The 19352-nt window shown below is 48.8% G+C and overlaps 1 protein-coding gene across 1 annotated transcript in view; it reads right to left on the bottom strand.

Moving 5' to 3' along the window:
- The window catches only part of PLEKHG4B (pleckstrin homology and RhoGEF domain containing G4B), a gene marked incomplete at both ends in the record, with an annotated part of 23066 nt that overhangs the window by 946 nt on the left and 2768 nt on the right, over positions 1–19352 (bottom strand). The window contains 11 exon segments of the mRNA XM_034992054.1: positions 1085–1110; positions 1209–1439; positions 1514–1603; positions 2676–2935; positions 5672–6458; positions 7195–7320; positions 9249–9387; positions 9853–9995; positions 10619–10717; positions 10978–11094; positions 16395–16481. Of these exon segments, the coding sequence (XP_034847945.1) occupies positions 1085–1110; positions 1209–1439; positions 1514–1603; positions 2676–2935; positions 5672–6458; positions 7195–7320; positions 9249–9387; positions 9853–9995; positions 10619–10717; positions 10978–11094; positions 16395–16481 (2105 nt within the window).

Below are 19352 nucleotides of genomic sequence, written 5' to 3'. Positions count from 1 at the left end.
GGCTCCTGCTCGTCTGCATGGAGGTTACAGCTCTTCAATTTTATTTAACTTTCCACTTGAAAGTCCTTGTGTTCATTTTAATGGAAGCCCCCTTGTTAATGTGGAGCTAGTCTCACTCATTACTGTATATAAACACCCAATGGGGCCAACAGGGAGTCAAGTTATGAATTCTGCAGCTGAGCTGCTCCCTTACCCCCAGAAATCCCTCCAAGCTGCAGTCTGGGCTGAGGTCTACATGGGAGGATGTGGCCTGCATGTCCTGGCCAGGCTACAGCTCCCACTGTGGCGTGTACCCCAAACCACAGACACCACTGCTAAGTCTCTCTCATGACCTTCCAGCCCACGGACAGCCCTGTCCTGGGGGCTGCCTGAGAATGGCTGGTTCAATCCCAAATGACTTGGCTGGGCCTGCTGAATGGAGGGCTTCTGGGGGTGACCACACTTGGGGTGCCCTGAGTCCTCTACGGCTGTCCATGGAGAGCTATACTCCACGCCAGACTCCATCTCTGGTGCTGGCCACAGCCACGGGTCTGCCTTTTCTAGCTGATGCCAAAGGTCCCACCTTCAAGCCCAGGTGGGGTCAAAGGACAGGGTGTCAGCACATCTCCAGCCGTGCCCACACATAGGCCAGTTCACCTTGCAAGGCACCCAGGGTCGGTCGTGGGAGGACAATCCCTGTGGGGTGGTGGCCTGGGAGCCGTGCCACATCATGGCGGCCAGAAGGGCTCATGCTCAGATTGCTGCTCATGAAACTCTTAACGCTGATTTTAGCAGAGCATGCACATTTCCATTTTGTACTGGGAATTCTGTGGCTGTCCCTCCAGCTGTCAGAGACAAGGGGTTCTGCTGGAGAAAGGGCTCCTCTTCTGTCTATGCTGGTCCCGTCATGCCACCGTGTGGGGGGCATGCACGCCAGGCCTCGGCACCCCAGCAGAGAGCCAACGGTGGTCTGCCCCAAGCCTGACAGCCACGCTCAAGTTCTCATGCATCCAGTTGTTTTAAAGTAGCCCCAATAAGCAGATGGTTAGCCACTCAGAGCCTGGCGCAGTTGCCTGGACATGAAGCCCCTCTCTGCTGCCTTCACCTGCTGGCCCCTCGGGAGGTCTCAAGCTTCAGGAGACTTCCCCAAAGGAAAGCTCATGCAGTCTGACCCCAGGCCTCATCTTTCCCGAACTCAGGAGACCCCATCAGGGCCTCGGGGCACTTACGTCACAGCCTCGGACGGCATCCATTGCCAGCAGGTCATTGCCGTGACGCAGCTGGAAGCGGACCACGTCTTGGGCAGCCCGAAGCTCACCCAGCTCCTGCTCCCAGGCGGGGCAGCTGCTAGCCTCCCTGACCAGGTCCTGCAGCAGCAGCGCATACTTGCCCATGCGCTGTACGGGCTTCAGCAAGTAGGAGGCCAAGTCCATCTTGTCGCCCAGCTCCCGCTGCTTGTCCTGCAAGGGCCGGGGTGAGAGGGTCAGCCCGGGCCAGGAGGGGGGCAGCGCGGCTCGCAGGGTGGGGGGGTGACCTTGAAGAAGGCGTTGCCGTGGCTGCAGAGCAGGGCGTCCGACTGGGGCTTGTTCTTGCTGTAGAGTGCATACATGCCAAACTGTTCCTCCTGCAAAAGGGGAGGGCACCGTGCACCTGAGTTGGGGGCCCAGGTCAGAGTCTCTGCCTCTGCCCCCACCCTCTCTGTGCAGTCCCCCTGCGGGCATGAGACAAGGAGGCTCCACGCTGCATTAAGACCATCTGGGCTTCCCAGCACGTGGGGGCAACTCGGGCCGATGCCAGAGTTCTGGAATTGATCTTTACAGTACACGTTTGGGGGAAGAGAAAGAGGTCCGTCTGGGAAGGGGCATGGGGAGTGTTTGCTCACTAACAGTCAAGAACCAAAGTTGTGTCAACGTTTAAAATTCTCACCATTGTTGTTAATATAAAGCAACACAGAGTTCACCCTATGGCTAAAAGCACCTTCTTAGAAATAGCTGGAAAGATGCAACATGGGATTTCTTTCCTCCTTGGGCATTTCTGTTGTGGTAATCTACATTTAATGATGCTGGGGCCAATGTCTCATCTTCCCACAGCCCAGATGCCATGCGTCCCCACTGCCTGGAACACTGCTTGGGAACTACTTGGTGAAAGCATTTTCTTTTCAGACTGAAATCAGAATTTTATTAAGACCCAGACAGGGAGATGTTCATATTCACAGCTGAGAAGACACTCATCAAGGAGAGAGCAGCCCTCCTTGAGTCAATGTGCACACTCCATGAGCCTCTGTTGAGACCCTGATGGGGCTGGCTGCAGGCGGGACTGTGAAGGGGACTAGGCGGGCTGGTGCAGGAAGCAAACTGACTTGGGGAGTTGCTTTGGGCAATTACCTCGAGTGGTAAGGAGAGGGATGTGTGTGTGACCATGCAGGTGAACCCCCAGTGTCATGTGGCTCTGGGGAGGTGGCACTGAGCCAAACGTCCAGTGTGATCAGACCCACAGGCTTCTTGTCTACTTTGGCGTCTGTTTGTTGACGGGTCTTATGTACTGTTAGGGACACGTTTCCTAGGCCTGGTCTGCGGTGATCCAAATAACCTGACACGTGGCACTGCCAGACCCAGGGCACCCTGGGCTGATGTCACCTCTGCCTACCGCACGGGGCTCTGCCATGTGGACCCAGCACCTGGGAAGGAGGGACTCACGTGTCTCAGGAACCCGCGGCCCGCCGCCAAGGGACCGTGCTGGCAGTGCTCCAGCTCTACAAGGAAATGCTGGTGGTGGAAGTCGTAGAGCTTCTCCAGGTTCCCAAAAACAATGCTGCGCTTCCCTCGAAGGTCCTGGGGCAGGTCCGCTCTTTCCATTTCTGGAAAGTAGTTGTCGATGACATACCCTAAGGACCTAACATACTCCCTCTCCGTGGAAACCATCTCGGCCATTATGTGCTGCAGTCGGCTGCTGGAAGACAGATAGGTGGGTGGACACTCAGGCCGGTGCAGCCCATGGCCTCACTCGGGGCCTCAGGAGACCCTCGGTCAGCGTTGTTCCTGCTTCACACAGAGACAAGATGCTCTGCAAGCCCAGAGGCATACACACGATTAGACGCGGGCAGGAGATGCACAGTAAACAAGAACTTTCTTTCTTTTCTTTTTTTTTTTTTTTTTAAAGATTTTTTATTTATTATTTGACAGAGAGAGAATGAGAGAGAGAGAGCACATGAGAAGGGGGAGGGTCAGAGGGAGAAGCAGGCTCCCTGCCGAGCAGGGAGCCCGATGCGGGACTCGATCCAGGGACTCCAGGATCATGACCTGAGCCGAAGGCAGTCGCTTAACCGACTGAGCCACCCAGGCGCCCAAACAAGAACTTTCTGATTAAGTGTTCTGTTCAGCAACGAATCCTGTCACGTGTGCTCTGTTACCTGAAGTTGCTCCTTTGATGTAAATGAGTAAGATGAGAAATACGGGGGAGGGATGCATATTAGAAAGAAACCGGTTGCATGAAACTTCTCTATACTATTGGTCACAGCCTTTTAGGATAAAAGATGCTTCCGGAAAGTAAAAAAGAGAGACTGCCAGGACCCCTAACTTCAACCCGGAGTCCTGAGGTCTCTCATCACCAGATGGCTTGATTCTGGCACCCTCTGCAGGGAGGGCTCTGGCAGTAGGAAGATTTCAACACTGCAAAGAAGGCTGTGCTGGGGATTTACAAAGAGGTGGTTTCTGATGAGCACAGACTGCTCACCTATAGAAGGTACTTCTGAAAACTTAGCTTTATGTGGCCCAGACGTCTGACCCAGAGGAGAAACAGCTGGAGCTGAAGAGGCAGAGCAGGGCCTAGGACAGAGCAGAGATGGGCAGCAGGGGGGCAGACACGTCTTCCCTGCCAGGCAGAGGGCTCCCTGGGCTCCTGCTGGTGTGACGTCCAAGCCTGGGACGTGTCTCTGCCGCACAAGGCTCCCCCAGGGGCACCAAGCAGAGCCTGACCTGCTACTAATGAGGCACATCGCCCTTCCCGTTTGCACCACTCTGCCAGCAACGTTCCTAAATTACTCAATCCGGAGGATACTAATGGGGGCTCGTAGACTTTTTTCTGCCATTACTTGTATTTACTTGTTTGTTTGTTTTTTAAAACTGGAACACAACTAAAAGCAAGCAATGGTGGGAAATACACCTGTGGTCAGAAAGGCTGCTGAATGCATCCCAATTGCAGCTGGAGACCTTGTTCCTTTCTATACTCACGTAACGGACTTTACAAATACCTATGGTTTCTGTGGAGGCAGCACCTTCTGGCTAGTCGGGAGCCTGCAGCCCTCGTGGCTGGTACGGGTGGCCTAGAGGTCCCTCCAATAAACCCGAGGCCCCAGGACCCACAGCACCCCTCCTGTCAACATTTGCTGAAAACAGGCATCCTTAAATATTCAAAAACAAAACTACTGTGGTCTGGGGATTTGGAAATTGACACATGAGGACATAATGGCTAGAAATGTCTGGGGAAATGACTGCTGGCCACGTGACAGGGACTCCCTCTGGACAACAGGCAGAAGGCCCGGGTTTTCATGGAAGACCGGGTTAGTCTGATGCTCTCTCCTCTGGGCCCTGGCCTGAGGAGGATGTGCTCCCTCTCTGATGTGCTGTGGAGTCCTGCTACCACACCCTGGGTTGGTGGGTCCACGGCCTGTGAAAGGTGGAAGGGGGGACTTGTCTCCAGGGGCAAAGGCAGGACGGCTTCCCGAACCTTCTCCCTCCAGACCGAGGATGCCCACTGCGGAGGACTGGGGGCTCCTGGCAAGCAGAGGGCCCCCATCCCTGCAGTCTGTGCCTCTGAACCTTTCAAGATGAGCTCAGGGGAGTGGGAGAGTGGTTCTTCCTGGAGCCTTCCCAGGGATTCCAGCTCCCGGGGAGACCCAGACAGGTGCTCCCAAATGAAACCTTACTGTTCCACCTAAAGTTTCGCCCTGAACAAGCTACACCGTAACCGCCTAGAACCTGAAACATAAAGGTATGTTTCAGGAGAGTATTTGGTGACCATCTCAGTTCAGATATGGTCTCTGTATGAGGAGGAAATGTGTCCACCAACCAAATGAGCAAAGAAAACGAGGATGGCGCCCCACCTGCAGCCCACCCCAGTCACTATAAAGATGGACTAACAGCCCAAGGGGCAGGCTGGGATACCAGGTGAGTGGACTACCTGTCATTAGGGTTGGGCACAGTTCCTGCCCACTTTTTAATCCTAACGGTTAATAAAATATATCTTTTTACGCATATCTTCTTAAGGATTAAACAAATTCATAGGGACATCTCCATTCAGGCAATGGATAAACACACATACTTCTCACCTCAGTGCTGAGAGCCTTTTTTTAAAAGTAATTTTTAAGTAACTTCTTCATATGCCAGGTGTGATTTGCTTATTGTGATTTTCCATAAATGGGCCTCAAATGATGAGAGCTAGTTGTTCAACCATCAGAGCGGGTGAGCTAGGTGCCCACAAGCCACGAGAAAGGAAGCAGTTTTCAATGATCATGCCGAACACGGGGAGGAAAGGAACATCTTGTCTAAGATCAAATGCAAGTGTGTTGCCTGGACAGGACATGGTGGACCTGGAGGGGTGTTTGTGGATGTCCCACTCTGTGAAAGGCTTTGGGTCTCTGGCACCACACCGACTGCTAAGCCCAAAGGCTGGAGGGGGTGCACCTCACCTTCCGCTTGCCTCCTCCTGTCCTCCTCAGAGGGGTGGGTCCTGGAGGGAGAGGACAGACTCCGGTTCCGAGTGACCAGGGCGCTCTCAGCATGTGGCTGTGGTGGGGGCTGCTTCTCGGAGGCCACGGTGCTGGTCACCTCTAGGCCCCTGATGAAGACCCCGGTGTGGCCTGGCCAGGGGGCCTCCCTGGGGCCACTGTCAAGCCATGAAATCTCAAAGCTTCGTGTTTTCCTCATAATTTTCTTCAGGGGATGTTTCCTGGGGTGGGTGGTGGGTGTCTGGATGGGCGTGGAGGAGCAGGTGGGGCTGTCATGTGGGGAAGGCACAGCCGGGGCCAGGGGCTCACCCTCCTGCCTGCTCAGAGAGGCTTGTCCAGGGAGGCCAGGCAGCAGTTGGGCCCGCTCCCCAGTGCAGCCCTCTGGGTCAGTGGGGGGGGTCCAGGATGGCTCATGGTGCCTCCTCTTGGCCGACTGGGCAAGCTCATGCTTCAGGGCTCTCTGGTCCAGAGGTGGGGTGCCAGGGTCTGGGCTAACCCCAGACAGGGCCTCTTGGAAGCAGAGGCGGGTCTGCGGGCTCTGCAGCCCTAAGGTGTGCCTCTGATGCGGTGGCCGCTGGCTGCCCAGGCCTGCCGCCACCACGCTGGCCCCCGGGAAGCCCTGCGCAGTCAGCTCTGTGGCCTTCCGGTGACAGGTCTCCAGATACTCAGTGACTGGCTCCGGGCCCAGGTACTCCAGGCACTCACCGCACTGCCGCATCCATCCATCCACCTGCGTGGCAAAGGAGGGCACTGGTCAGGGCAGTGGAGGACTGTCTCGGCCACCATGGCCTTGGCAGCCCCACCCAGTCTCATGCACTTGATGAGCAGCTCAAGTAAACCTGCTTTGCAGGTACCCCAGATCAAGGACCAGGGTGAGCCAGGTGGCCAGAGCAAGAGGAAGACCCCTCCACCCACAGAGGCAGCTACCAGCCAGACTCGCCCCAAGGGCAGGCAAGATGAGTTTGCACCTGAGCCCGATGAGGTCTGAATCCTCCACGGCCCCCAAGAACAGCAGGTGGGGTTGTCCCAGGGCCATGGGATGCCAGGCTGGACAGACCATGAAATCAGTTAGTCCACACTTTGGCCTCGGGTGGGAGGCCATGACAGTGGGGCAGAAAGTTCATACCCCTATGCTGGCCTTCCCTGAACCCCTGGATCCCGTCAAGAGGAGCTGTGCTGCTGGGGGCTCTGGGGTGCTGGTGCGTTTGCAGGCCTGGGCTGGGCTGCAGCGACTGTCCTGGGGTCTCTGGCAACAAGTGGACTTTAACAGCAGAGCTGGTAAACACAGAAAAGTTCACGTATAAATTCCTCATACGGTGGCTGAGAGCCTGGGGCGCGGTGCCGGGGTGTGCTGGCCAGGGAGGCTGGGCTCACTCAGGCCTGCAGGGACAGCGCTCACTGAATGTCCATAGCACATGCAGATCCCCTGGAGGCGATTCCACTGGGTCTCTTAGCGCCTCGTAGGAGTCAGACAGGTGGGCCCATCAGGCCAGCGCTCCCTCCCTGCACTCAGCCTGGCTGGCCATGGTGCTTAGACACCTTTTGAAGGCCCAGATCGCTTCCTCTGTGCCCTGGGAGCTGTTCTCCACCAGCTGCAGCCTTTTCTAACAAGACTGCTGTAGCCTAAGGAACAAAGCACCAGCACAAGCCCGGCGCTCACTCTCCTTTTCTGTGTGTTTCTTCTGGTGTGGACACACCGTCAGCCTGTCGTGGAAGGTCTAGAGCCCCCACTGCTGCGACATGTTCTCAAGACAGAGCAGCTCCCAGAGGCCAGGGATTTCTCTCCTCTTTCAAACCACAAATTGATCTATGTAGGAAAGGAAGGCTTTATTTTTAAATGTGTGAAGGAGTCCGGTGCTATGATCGTGGGGGACAAAGGAAGCATCAGACACCACTTAGGGGCTGGCTCAGCTGGTTCCCACAGCCTGCACAGCTGTGCTGATGCAAACAAACTGCTCAGATGCACTGTAAGTGGCTACACAGCAATGAAAGCCCCACAGGCTGTTTTTACCTACGTGCCCCTCTCAGTCTGTGGATGGTTGAAGAGGGATGACCACAAGTCTCCACGGCCCAAGTGTGCAACTGGGCAGGCTGTTCGCAGGAAATGGAAATTAAGAACTTTCTGTTTTGAAACTTGTTACTATGCTAAATAGACCCCAGAAATATTCTTCGGGTGGTGGCACTAGGGTACTTGGGGGCAGTCTGGAAGAGCTGGAGGGGCTGATGGCGGCCCCGCCTGCCCCACACGGCTTCCCGTGGGGACATCACTCATTCACAGTGAACACGTCAGGGGTTAAGACTTCATTTTCATGCAAGTTCTCGTTGGATAGCAATGCCAGGGAGGCCTGGTTGTGAGGGGCCCAAGAAGAGGTTTTTAACAATGCAGTGATATCAGCGCTGGATCTACAGCCACAGAACCGTACTTAGTGACCCCCACACACAGGCAGAAGACAGAGAGCAGCGCACACACTCTGTGGACAGAGTCATAGAGAAAAATGTCAAATCTGGGTTTTTACAAACACCAGCAGCCTGAGAGCCTCTGGGTAGAAGAGTAGGAAACAGTCAACAGAGTGGGGACCTCTCAGGGGTGGAGTCCCACCTCTAACCTCATGAAAAAAGCTCCAGTTGGTTTCAAGATGTAAATGGAAAATCAAACCATAAAGGTCTTAGGACAGAATACAGTAGTCATTCTGTGACCTTAAGATAGGAAAGGTCATTTCAATCATAAGCAAAGTTGAAGGACAATGACAAACCAGACAGTCAGTGTGAGCAACATGCATAATAGTGAAACTTCTGAGCTGTGGAAGTTGGTCAGTGTGTGGAAAAGCCATTTGTTAGAGAATAAATACAAAAAAACCCACAGACAAATGAAGAAAAAGTTCAACTGTAGCATAAAACTCCAAATGCAGTGATTTTCATGTCAGTGAGGAAGGGACGCTCTCAAGGCTGCTGCTGAGAATCTCAACTGGGCAGGCTGCTTGCAGGCCCATTCGGCAAATGTGTAAAAACCTCAGAAACGGCGAGCCCTAACCCAGCCATCCCAAGCCTAGGAACCTGTCCAAAGCAAACAATCACAAAGTGTGAAAGATGCAGGCGCAGTGATGTGTACGAGGGTGAGAAACAGGAGAGCCGGGGACTTGAGCCAGAACCGGAGGAACACAGGGAGGTGCAGGCCTCCACACACCACCGTGCTTGCTGGCCATCCTGGGGACCCAGCCTCGGGTGCCCTGCAGTGGCCATCCCCCCACCCTGCCTGCCCCAAGGGACACACAGTCCTGCAGAGAAGGCCTCCACACACTTCCGACCTTGCCCTACACTGACCACGGCCTGTGCCTGGGCTCCTGCTTCCCAGTCACTTACATGGGAATAGCGGTTGATAAAAGCATAATGATTTAACTAGAAATATGTGCAAGCTTTTGAAAAGCTTTTATATGCATATGTATATGGAAAAAAGTCTGGATTATAATATCCTGCAATAATAGTAGGTACTTCAGGAGCAGAGTTTCAAAATGTCTTTCTCCTTTGGCTTCTCTGGAATACTTACCTGGCCTTGTCCCTCCTGGAGCGTCCTCCCTTCCCGTAGCCTCTCCAGCTCCTGCAGACACCTGTTGGAGGCGAGGACAAGCCGATGGACCTCTTCGTCCACTTGGTTGTACAGCCTGGAGGCGACCTCAATGGCATCCCTGGAAGAGAAAGTGTCAGAAAGCCCAATCCGGACCTCTAGTTGCTTAGGGGCAATCACCCGAGGAATATGCTGTCAGTGACAACCTCGTGAAAAAAGCACAACTACACTCTTTGCCTCCCTTCCATCTGACACGAACGGAAGGCTCCGAGGAGGACAAGCCTGGAGGTGCAGGCACCCCAGAGGTGGTAGGAGAAGTGAGCGTGTGGGCATGGCGGCCCAGGACAGAATTAGACAGAGACGCATTCGGTCGGGACCTCTGCTGAATCCCACTATGATGAGTTTTGCCTTCCACTTGAGCGTTCCAAGGAATCTGCTACTTTTTTTTTGGAAGATACAGATGTAGATAGGCTCCAGTCCAAAGTGTGCCCATCAGAAAGAACAGAGGTTTGGACCCCTGGGAGATGCTGCATGTGACCGAAATGGACATCACCCCTGGGATGGGCAGTCCCAGCATGACACTCACCGGCAGTCTTGGCTGGTGCCAAGCTGCTCCCTCCTCAGCTGCGCCAGCACGGCGCCACCCTCTAGCCGGAGGGCGACCAGCAGTGCGTCTTCCAGCACACAGTTCATCGTTGCTTTATGCTTGCTGATTAAGTCTGTGACCTCCTGCGTGGAGTGGGAGAGGCATGCATAGAACCCTCCCCTCCATGGGGAGTGTTAGGTGTGACCTACATTCCTGTGCTTATCAGTCAAGCTGAGAGAAGGGCGCCATGGCCGAACCCACACTTGACACTTGATGCCGCAGGGAGGTAGTGGGGTCCTAGATGCTCTCACCCAAGAGATGGGCGAGATTAAGGAGAGGAGAAAGGAGGGAAGTTTGAAAGCTGGCAGCAGGAGGAAAGCCTGGCATTTGGACAGGGATGTGTGGACCTTGCCCGCATACCCCATAAACCCTGAGGTGTCTCCAGCCCCAGGTCTCTAGGCTGCTGATTTTCCTCCAGCCAGTCCACCTCTGTGTCCCAGCAGTAATTACTCAGGCCTCAGTGGCACACCAGCAAATGTAGTGATTGTGGTGGTATTTCTCTTCTGGGCATGGTGGGATTTTTTTTTTTTTTTTTTTTTTTTTGGTCATGGGGAAGAAGTGGTCTTTTGGAAGTCCTTTGCTAAATGAAAGGAATTTACAAGTCAAAAAGGGTTTGGAAATTTCTGCTATGGATGATAGATTTGGCTAAACCTCTATGTTCCCACCTACCTACCTGTGAAACAAAATAAAATACAAGAGAACCTACCTGTACCGTGCTTAGAGTCCTGTGGGTATTCAGGGAGTGGAGTGAATTTTGTAGGAAAACAATGGCATTCTCGCAATTTGTGGTGAAGGGCTCCAGCTTCTATCACGGTGGGAAAGGTAGGAGATGACAGATGCACTGTTAGTATCCACAGAAGCGCTGGGGAGCAGCACCCTCCCTGCCCAGAGCTGGACTTCAGCAGCACTCCCAAGCCCGCCACAGTGTGGCTCTCCAACAGCCTGGGAATGGCAGCTGTGATGGGCACGGCATTCGGGGCAGGGACGCCTGTTTCAGGTGTGAGTAAAACCATCTGCATGAGGAGAAGTCCCAGGAGACTGGCAGGTGCAGTGGCTTTACCTTACCCTACGGAAGCAGATCCAGTCACTGTGGCTGTAAGGAAAGGAGCCATCGAGGTCTGTGGTCAGCTGCGAGCTGTCAACAAGCTTGTGCAAGGCCTTCAGGGAGCCGACCACCTCACACTGCCAAGGAGAAGCATTCACTGGTTACGGCCACAGATGCATCCATCAGGAAGACCACTGTGATGGCTCACTCCAGGGAGAACCACCACCGAGAAGGTGGAGAGAGAGGTTTAATCCAGTGACCCTGCCTTGCTGGTGGCATTAGTGGGCTGAATGTGGTTGGGTACAGAAATGAAGTTGGGGAGAAGTGAAAGGAAAAGGTAGCAAAGAGAAATTACAGAAAGGTTCCAAATAAGACCAAAAAATGGAAAAACTGAAAAGGGAGAGAAGGCAAGAAGATAGGGGAGGAAGGGAAGAAGAATAAATCAAGGATGTGCTACTCTGAGATGGCAGAGTTGGCCCTGCCCAGACAATTTGGGACGAGGTAGAACAACAGGCACCTGAAAGCTCCAGAGGGCAAACAAGGTCAGGCTCACTGAGGAGGGCCACTGGAACATGGATGAGGGGAGCAGCATGGGGTGAACTCCCCCCTCTGCTTGGCTCTGGCCTGAAGGCAGGATGCCAACACGGGAGACTGGATTGACTGAGGCTCTGGTAGAAAACAGGCGTCTTTCTGGCCTGAAGAACCAGAAAATAGAGCTGGGTTGGAATGTAGACATCGAGTCCCACAAGGGAGAAAGCCAGGGGAAAGGAGCTTCAGTGGTGTGTAAACTGTGCCCGGGACTCTGGCTGACCCTGAACCATGTATGCATGGGGAAGACTCTGGATAGCTAAAGGCAAAAATAACTGAACTGGATGCACATAGGGGAGAGTTTTCAGTTTGAGTCCAACCAAGTTAAATGCATTTCAAAACAGTCCACTGTGGAGGTTTATAATAGAATCCAGAGTCAGCACGGTCAGCGTTATTCAACAGAATATTCACATGTCCAGAATACAATCCCAAATTACTTGACACATGAAGAATCAGGAAAATGTGACTCATTCTCAAGGGAAATGACAGTCTACAGAGGTCAACCCAGAAAATACCTGGATGTTGTAATTATTAGACAAGGACTTTAAAGCGGTGGTCATAACTATGTTCAATGATGTAAAGGAAAAATGCTTGCAATTACTGAGAGAATAGGAGATCTTAACAGAGTCAGAGAAAATATATGTTTAAAACCACTGGGTGTTTTATAGTTGAAAAATATAACATCTGAAGTAAAAAAATATCACTAGATAGGCTTAATAGCTGAATGGAGATGAATAGAGTATGGAGTTGGTAACTTTGAAGATAGAGCAATAGAAACAATCTGATCTGAAGAAGAGAGAGAAAATAAGTGGGAGAAAAATGATTCTCCAAGACCAATGGGGCAAGATCAGTTGGGGAGGAGTTAAGATGACGAAGTAGTGGGACGACCTTATGCTTGCCTCATCCCTCGAACACAGCTAGGTAATTATCAAATAATTTTGAATACCCAGGATATGAATCTGAGGACTGAGAGAACAAACTGCACAACTAGCTGGAGGCCACATTGTGAAAGGTAGGAGGTGCAGAGACACGTGATTTGGGGGAGAAAAGAAATGTGAGCACTGCAGAGGAGACAGAACTCTGATCATGGAGAGAGGAGAGAAAGAAAGAGATAAAGCAGCACACAGGGAACTGCACAAGAAAAACACTTCCCCAAAACCACTGACTGAGAAAATGAGAGGGGCTGATTATTGTAAGTTTTTATACGCAGTGGAACTGAAAGTCTGAAACTTTAGAAGTCTGCACCATTGCCAGGGTCGGGCCTGGTGGACATAGGAGTGCTCCTGTGGAGAAGGGGGGCAGAGGCCCAGGACCACAGAGCACGATGCCCTGGGTCGCACTGGGAGAGACAGTCCCCCTTCTTGGAGTGCATTTGGGAGAGGCAGCACTGCCTCTCTAGGGACAAAAGAGCCTGGGCGCCATGGAGCTGCCCTATTCATTAGCGTAGGGCAGAAATGTCTGCTGAGGGCAGCTAACCCGGATGCCAGCTCTTTGCTACACTTGACCACAAAATCCAAGTTCCTGTGCAGTTGTGCAGCTGCTTTTCTGGGACAAAAGGCACCAGCCACGGTGGGGCGTGACCCTCCCCCAGAGTACCCACTTGGTTCTGCACCGGGCCAGGTGCCTAAAATTTGGGATTTTGAAACCCAGCCGCAAGCCTGAGATAAAACACGGGAGCACTGCGCTGCTGAGTGGGCACACAGCTCTGACACAGACAGGGTGAAGGCTGGAATCTGGTGGGAGCGTGGGACACAAGATGGGAGATTGCTTGCTCTTCCGTGAGGGTGTCCTGAACAGCAGGCGGTAGAAACTCCGCTCTCTGGAGAAGAGAGAGGGCTGACACTATTTTTCACCCCTCCCATCAGCATGGACAGACTCAGCAAGCGGCACAGTGCACACGGTGGAGGCTTGAGCCGCTTACACCAAGCTCTGCTCCTTGGTGCTCTGCCTTTTTAACCCTGTCCAGGTGCCTTTTTAACTACAGCAAGTATAATTGAGAGCCAGAGTAGCAGCGGGCCTCTCCCCTAGAAGACTAGTACAGATCCCTTGCATGCACCAGGTCTTCTGATCAAAGTGCTGCAAAGCTTCAGCTCTAACGGAAACAGGACTAGGCACAGGCTTTCCTAATTCACAAAGGACAGAGGCCTAGACAAAATGCGAGATGGAGGAATTCATCCCAAAAGGAAGAATGAGAAGAGGTCACCGCTAGGGAACTAATCAAAATAGATACAAGTACTACGCCTGAACCAGAATTTAAAATGTCCATACTACCCAAAGCAATCTACACATTTAATGCAATCCCTATAAAAATACCACCAGCATTCTTCATAGAAGTGGAACAACCGTAAAATTTGTATGGAACCACAAAAGACCCCGAATAGCCAAAGCAACCTTGAAAAAGAGAAGCAAAGCTAGAGGCATCATAATTCTGAACTTCAAGTTATATTACAAAGCCGTAGTAATCAAAACAGTATGGTACTGGCACAAAAATGGACACATGGGATCAATGGAACAGAACAGAAAACCCAGAAATGGACCCACAACTATAAGGTCAACTAATCCTCCAGAAAGCAGGAAAGAATATCTATTGGATAAAAGTCTCTTCAACGAATGGTGTTGGGAAAATTGGACAACAACATGCAAAAGAATGAAACTAGACCACTTCTTACACCATACACAAAAGTAAACTCAAAATGGATAAAAAACCTAAATGTGAGACCTGAAACCATAAAAATCCTAGACGAGAGCACAGGCAGTAACCTCTCTGACATCTGCCGTAACAACCTGTTTCTAGATATGTCTCCTGAAATAAGGGAAATAAAACCAAAAATAAATTTTTGGGACTTTATAAAAATAAAAAGCTTCTACACAGTAAAGGAAACAACCAACAAAACTAAAAGGCAACTCACGGAGTAGGAAAATATATTTGCAAATGACATCTCTGATTAAAGGGTTAGTATCCAAAATAAATAAATAACTTAAAAAACTCAACACCCCAAAAAACAAATAATCCAGTTGAAAAACGGGCAGAAGTTACAAACAGACATTTTTTCAAAGAAGATATCCAGATGGCTAACAGACATAGGAAAAGATGCTCAACATTACCTATCATCAGGGAAATACAAATGAAAACCACAGTGAGGTATCACCTCACACCTGTCAGAACGGCTAAAATCAACAGCACAAGAAACAACAGGTGTTGGCAAGGATGTGGAGAAAGGGGAACCCTCGTGCACTGTTGGTGGGAGAGGAGCCACTCTGGAGAACAGTATGGAGGTTCTTCAAATGGTTAAAAATACAACTACCCTACCACCCAGCAATTGCACTACTGGGTATTTACCCAAAGGATACAAAAGTACTAATTCAAAGGGATATATGCAACCTGATGTTTATAGCAGCATTATCAGTAACAGCCAAACTATGGAAAGAGGCCAAACGTCCACCAACTGATGAATGGATAAAGAAGATGTGGTACATATATACAATGGAATATTACTCAGCCATCAAAAAATACGAAATCCTGCCATTTGCAATGATGTGAATAGAGCTAGAGAGTTTATGCTAAGCAAAATAAATCAGAGAAAGACAAATATCACATGATTTCACTCACATGTGGAATTTAAGAAACAAAACAGATGAACATAGGGGAAGTGGGAAAAACAGAGAGAGGGAGCCAAACCATAAGAGACTCTTAACAACAGAGAACACATGGAGGGTTGATGGAGGGAAGTGGGTGGTGGATGGGCCAGATGGGGGATGGGTATTAAGAATGACACTTGTTATGATGAGCACTGGGTGTTGTATATAAGTGATGAATCACCGAATTCTACTCCTAAAACCAATATTGCACTGTATGTTAACTAACTAGAATTTAAATAAAAATTTGGAAAAAATAAAATTAGATTGTGGGAACAGTTGCACAATTCCATGCATATACTAAAAGTCATTGATGCGGTTTGATAAATGATTTGTATGGGACATCAATTATATCTCAGTAAAGTTGTTTTTGAAAAGAAAGAAAGAGAAAGAAAACTTCTAGACTATCACTTCCTGAAATTCCAAAAAGTAAAAGTGCAATAAAGAGTGAAAAACAAAAAAAGACCTATGGGGCAATATCAGTGTGTGTAACTGAAATCCTAGAACGAAGGACGAGAATGAGACAGAAAAAAACACTTCAAGAAATAATGGATGAAAATTTCCTGAATTTAGTGATAGACATAATTTTAAAAATTCAAGTTCAGCCCAACCTAAAAGGATAAAGATGAAGAGAACCATGCCTAGTCACGTTATAGTCAATTTGCTGAAAAGAAAGAGAAAATTTTGGAAGTAACCAAAGGAAAATGACACATTTTCTATAGGTGAACAATTATTTGAATTACAACAAACTTTTCATCAGAAACTATGGAGGTAGAACCACCATTTTGCAGTTAAAAAAAAGGGGGGGGAAGAAATTATGGAGGCCAGAAGACAACAGAATGACACCTTTAAAGTGCTGGAGAAACAAACAAAAACCTACTGTAAGCCAGAATTCTATATCTAGCAAAAAATCCTTCAAGAATGAAGGCAAAATAAAGAATTTTTAGATAAAAGAGAAAGAAGCAAGAAGAGGATTTGAGAAAGCAAATGAGGTGGAGAAGAAAAATTAGATTTTTAAAAGTTTTCTGATACTACCCTCTTTAGGGTCCTGCAAAAACTTAAGGGATTGGTGATGGGTTTTCAGGCTCTTATATGGATGCAGCCAGAATTCACATAAAGTTTTCGCTATGTTTTATCTCATGTACGTGTCCTAACATTTAATTTTATGCATCACCCAGAGTCATATCTAACCCTGAGGGTCTACAACCATTACCTGAATTGTTCTATCCTTGTCAGGCCTAAATCCAGATTCTTTATTCACCAACAACACAATACTATGAATTATGGGAGGAGATGTGTTCTGAAATAAGAAAGAAATACCAATTAGCTTTGTAATTTTTAACTTCACTGACTCAATAGAATTGTCTAACTTTGAGGGGTGCTACTTCTGCTTTGATATTGTTCCCAAGCACCTAGAATGCATAAAATGTAACGGTCTTTGCTCTAAATGGACATTATTTCACCTTATAAATTTTAATGTAATCAAGTTTATTGGTTATAATTTACATATATTAAAATTCATCCTTTAAAATATGGAATTCTCTAAATTTTGACAGAACTTATAGTCATGGAACCACCATCACAGTCAAGATATATACAACAGTTCAGCATCCCCCAATTTCCTCATGCTCCTTTGTCAAGCCCACCAGCCTCTGGCAACTACTGATCTGTTTTCTCTGTCCATAAATTTGCCTTTTTCGGATATCATACACATGGACTTACCCAGTATCGGCTTCTTTCACTGAGCACAGTGCATTCATGATTTACCCATGCTGGGGGGGTTCCTAGATCATCCCTTTCTATTGCTGAGGAGAAGCATGCAGGCACTGCAACTCATTCACCCACTCACCAGCTAGAGGACATCTGGGTTGTTTCCAGTTTGTGGCAACCATCAACAAAGCCACTATAAACTCTATGCAGACGTAAGTTTTCATTTCTCTTGGGTAAATATCTAGCAGTAGGATTGCTGGGTTACATGGTAAGTGCATTCTAACGTCTGAAGAAACTGGAGTGGTTGTGCCATTTTGCATTTCCATGAGCAATACCAAGTCCTTGCTATCGTCAAGTTTTGTTGTGTTATCTCATTTTGGTTACAAGTTGTATTTCTCCAATGACTACTGATGTTGAACCTGTGTTTATGTGCTTCTCTGCCATTCATAGATCTTTTTTTGGTCAAGTGTGTTCACATCTTTGCTGGTGTTTCATTGGGTTGTTTGTCTTATTGCTGAGTTTTGGGATTTTGTATATTCCAGATACAGGTCCTTTGTCAGATCTGTGTTTTGCACCACATTTTCTCGCAACTCCTGGCTTGTTTTTTCATTTTAGTGACAGTGACTTTTGAGGGAAAGTTTTCAATTTTGATGAAGTCCACCTTGTCATGGTTTTCTTTTATAGATCATGGTGTTGGTGTCATAGTTAAGGAATCTTTGTCTGACCAAGGTCATGAAGATTTTCTCCTGTTTCCTTCTGGTGGTTTTGCAGTCTTAGTTTGTGCATGTAGGTCTGGGACCCACTTGTAATTTTTGTATATAGTATGAGGTATGTGTGCCCTGTTGGGGTTCCAACCCTGTTGGTTTTGGGGTTTTTTTTGACATGTTTTATGGCTTTAAACAAGCCTCCTTGATTTCTGTTTGCTAGAGTACATTGAGGCCAGATCATTCAGCAATGAAATTATTTTATTTACCTAGTGCTTGCTTCTTCACTCATATTTTCTAAAGCTTTACTTTTTAAGTTTCTTCTAGTGATAACCAGATTTTAGGCTTTTTGTAATCCCCAATGTTGATCCCCTATTTTGACTGGATAGGCCTCAGAAATAACTGGTACTTTATTTGTATTAATTGTATATATTTACATTTTTGTTATGTGGCTTCTTGTGGATGACCTTCCATAAATATTCATTTCATGAATAAGCCATAGAAAAACACATAGAAAAAACATTCTTGCTTTTTTATTTGAGTCATTTTCTATTTCTCTCACCCAGTTTAGGTAAAATTTTCAGTTATCACGAATTAAAACTACACAGTTTTGCAATGTTTTATATTTCTCATATATTCCTACTTGAGTGGTTTTTTTACTATTAGGATTTGTTGCTATTGCTAAGAAGATGGATGTTAATTTTCAGACGAGTGAGAACACAGTTTGTACCTTAGGATGAGTTGTCCACATCAGTGTGTAGAAGTTATGTGCTGTGGGTGGGGTAGGGATGAGTAATTCTTAGCATTTTCTTCCACCAAGAAATGAAAAAATAATTTCCTTTTTGAAATGGAAAGCTTCTTATCTGTACTTTAATAATTTAATAAATCTGAAGTATAGTCACTTGAGATAGTTACGAGAGTTCTACTTTTTGCCCTCTATGAAAAAATTTAACTACTTCTGCATATTCCTCAGAAATAAAACTGAAAATGGAAACATGACCCTTAAATTCAGCTTATTTCCACTCTTCTCACTGGGATTACAGATCCTGCTGTTGCCTGAGCCAAAGCCAGGGTGGTGGGAGGCCACCACCTGAAGGAGAAGCAGTGAGGCCTCATGGCAGTCTGAACGCCAACATCCAGATGACGGAACAGAGTGGATTTCCTGAAGTTCCTTCGAAGATTCACTTGTGATAAAAACTTAAAGATGCAGCAGGTGTTTCTCCTGCTTCTGCTCTGGGAGAAGTGTGCGTAGAGAGGGACCATCTTACGCAGGGCTCATTCTACCGCTGCGGGACCCAAGTGGCACAGGACTTAAAGGAAGCCTGAAGAAACAGAAGTGCTGGGAAGGGGTGTTCTTACAAAGAAAAAAGGTACGTGGTTCTGGTCGACAGCTGAGGGGCTCTTGGGCCATATGTGGGGCCTGCCTGGGTCTCACACACAGTGGCCCGAGTAGTTGCTAAGCGCGTGTATCAACAAGGAGGGCTCAGTCATCTCTCTTGGAGGCCGGACACTTAATTTTCAAGTTTTTACTGGATGCCAAAGAAGCAGAAGCCACCACAGTCCTCTGGCTTCAGGAAATTCCTGCAAAGCACGCACACATGCATCAGTGTCCTCCGGGTTGTATGAGCAAACAGGGTTATGGCAACATGCACACAGCACAGCACAGTGAGGGAGCCCACGGGCAGCTGCATGCTCCATCTTCTTTCTGGTGCCCAAGTAACCTCCCACGAGGCCAGTGCCACCACGCTGGGCGTGTG

The sequence above is a fragment of the Mirounga leonina genome, unplaced genomic scaffold (genome assembly GCF_011800145.1).
Source record: "Mirounga leonina isolate KUSES-001 unplaced genomic scaffold, KU_Mleo_1.0 Mir_543, whole genome shotgun sequence".
In the NCBI taxonomy this organism is placed as follows: domain Eukaryota; kingdom Metazoa; phylum Chordata; class Mammalia; order Carnivora; family Phocidae; genus Mirounga; species Mirounga leonina.
Note: the sequence above shows the minus strand (reverse complement) of the source record. Positions and strands in the feature narration are given on the sequence as shown.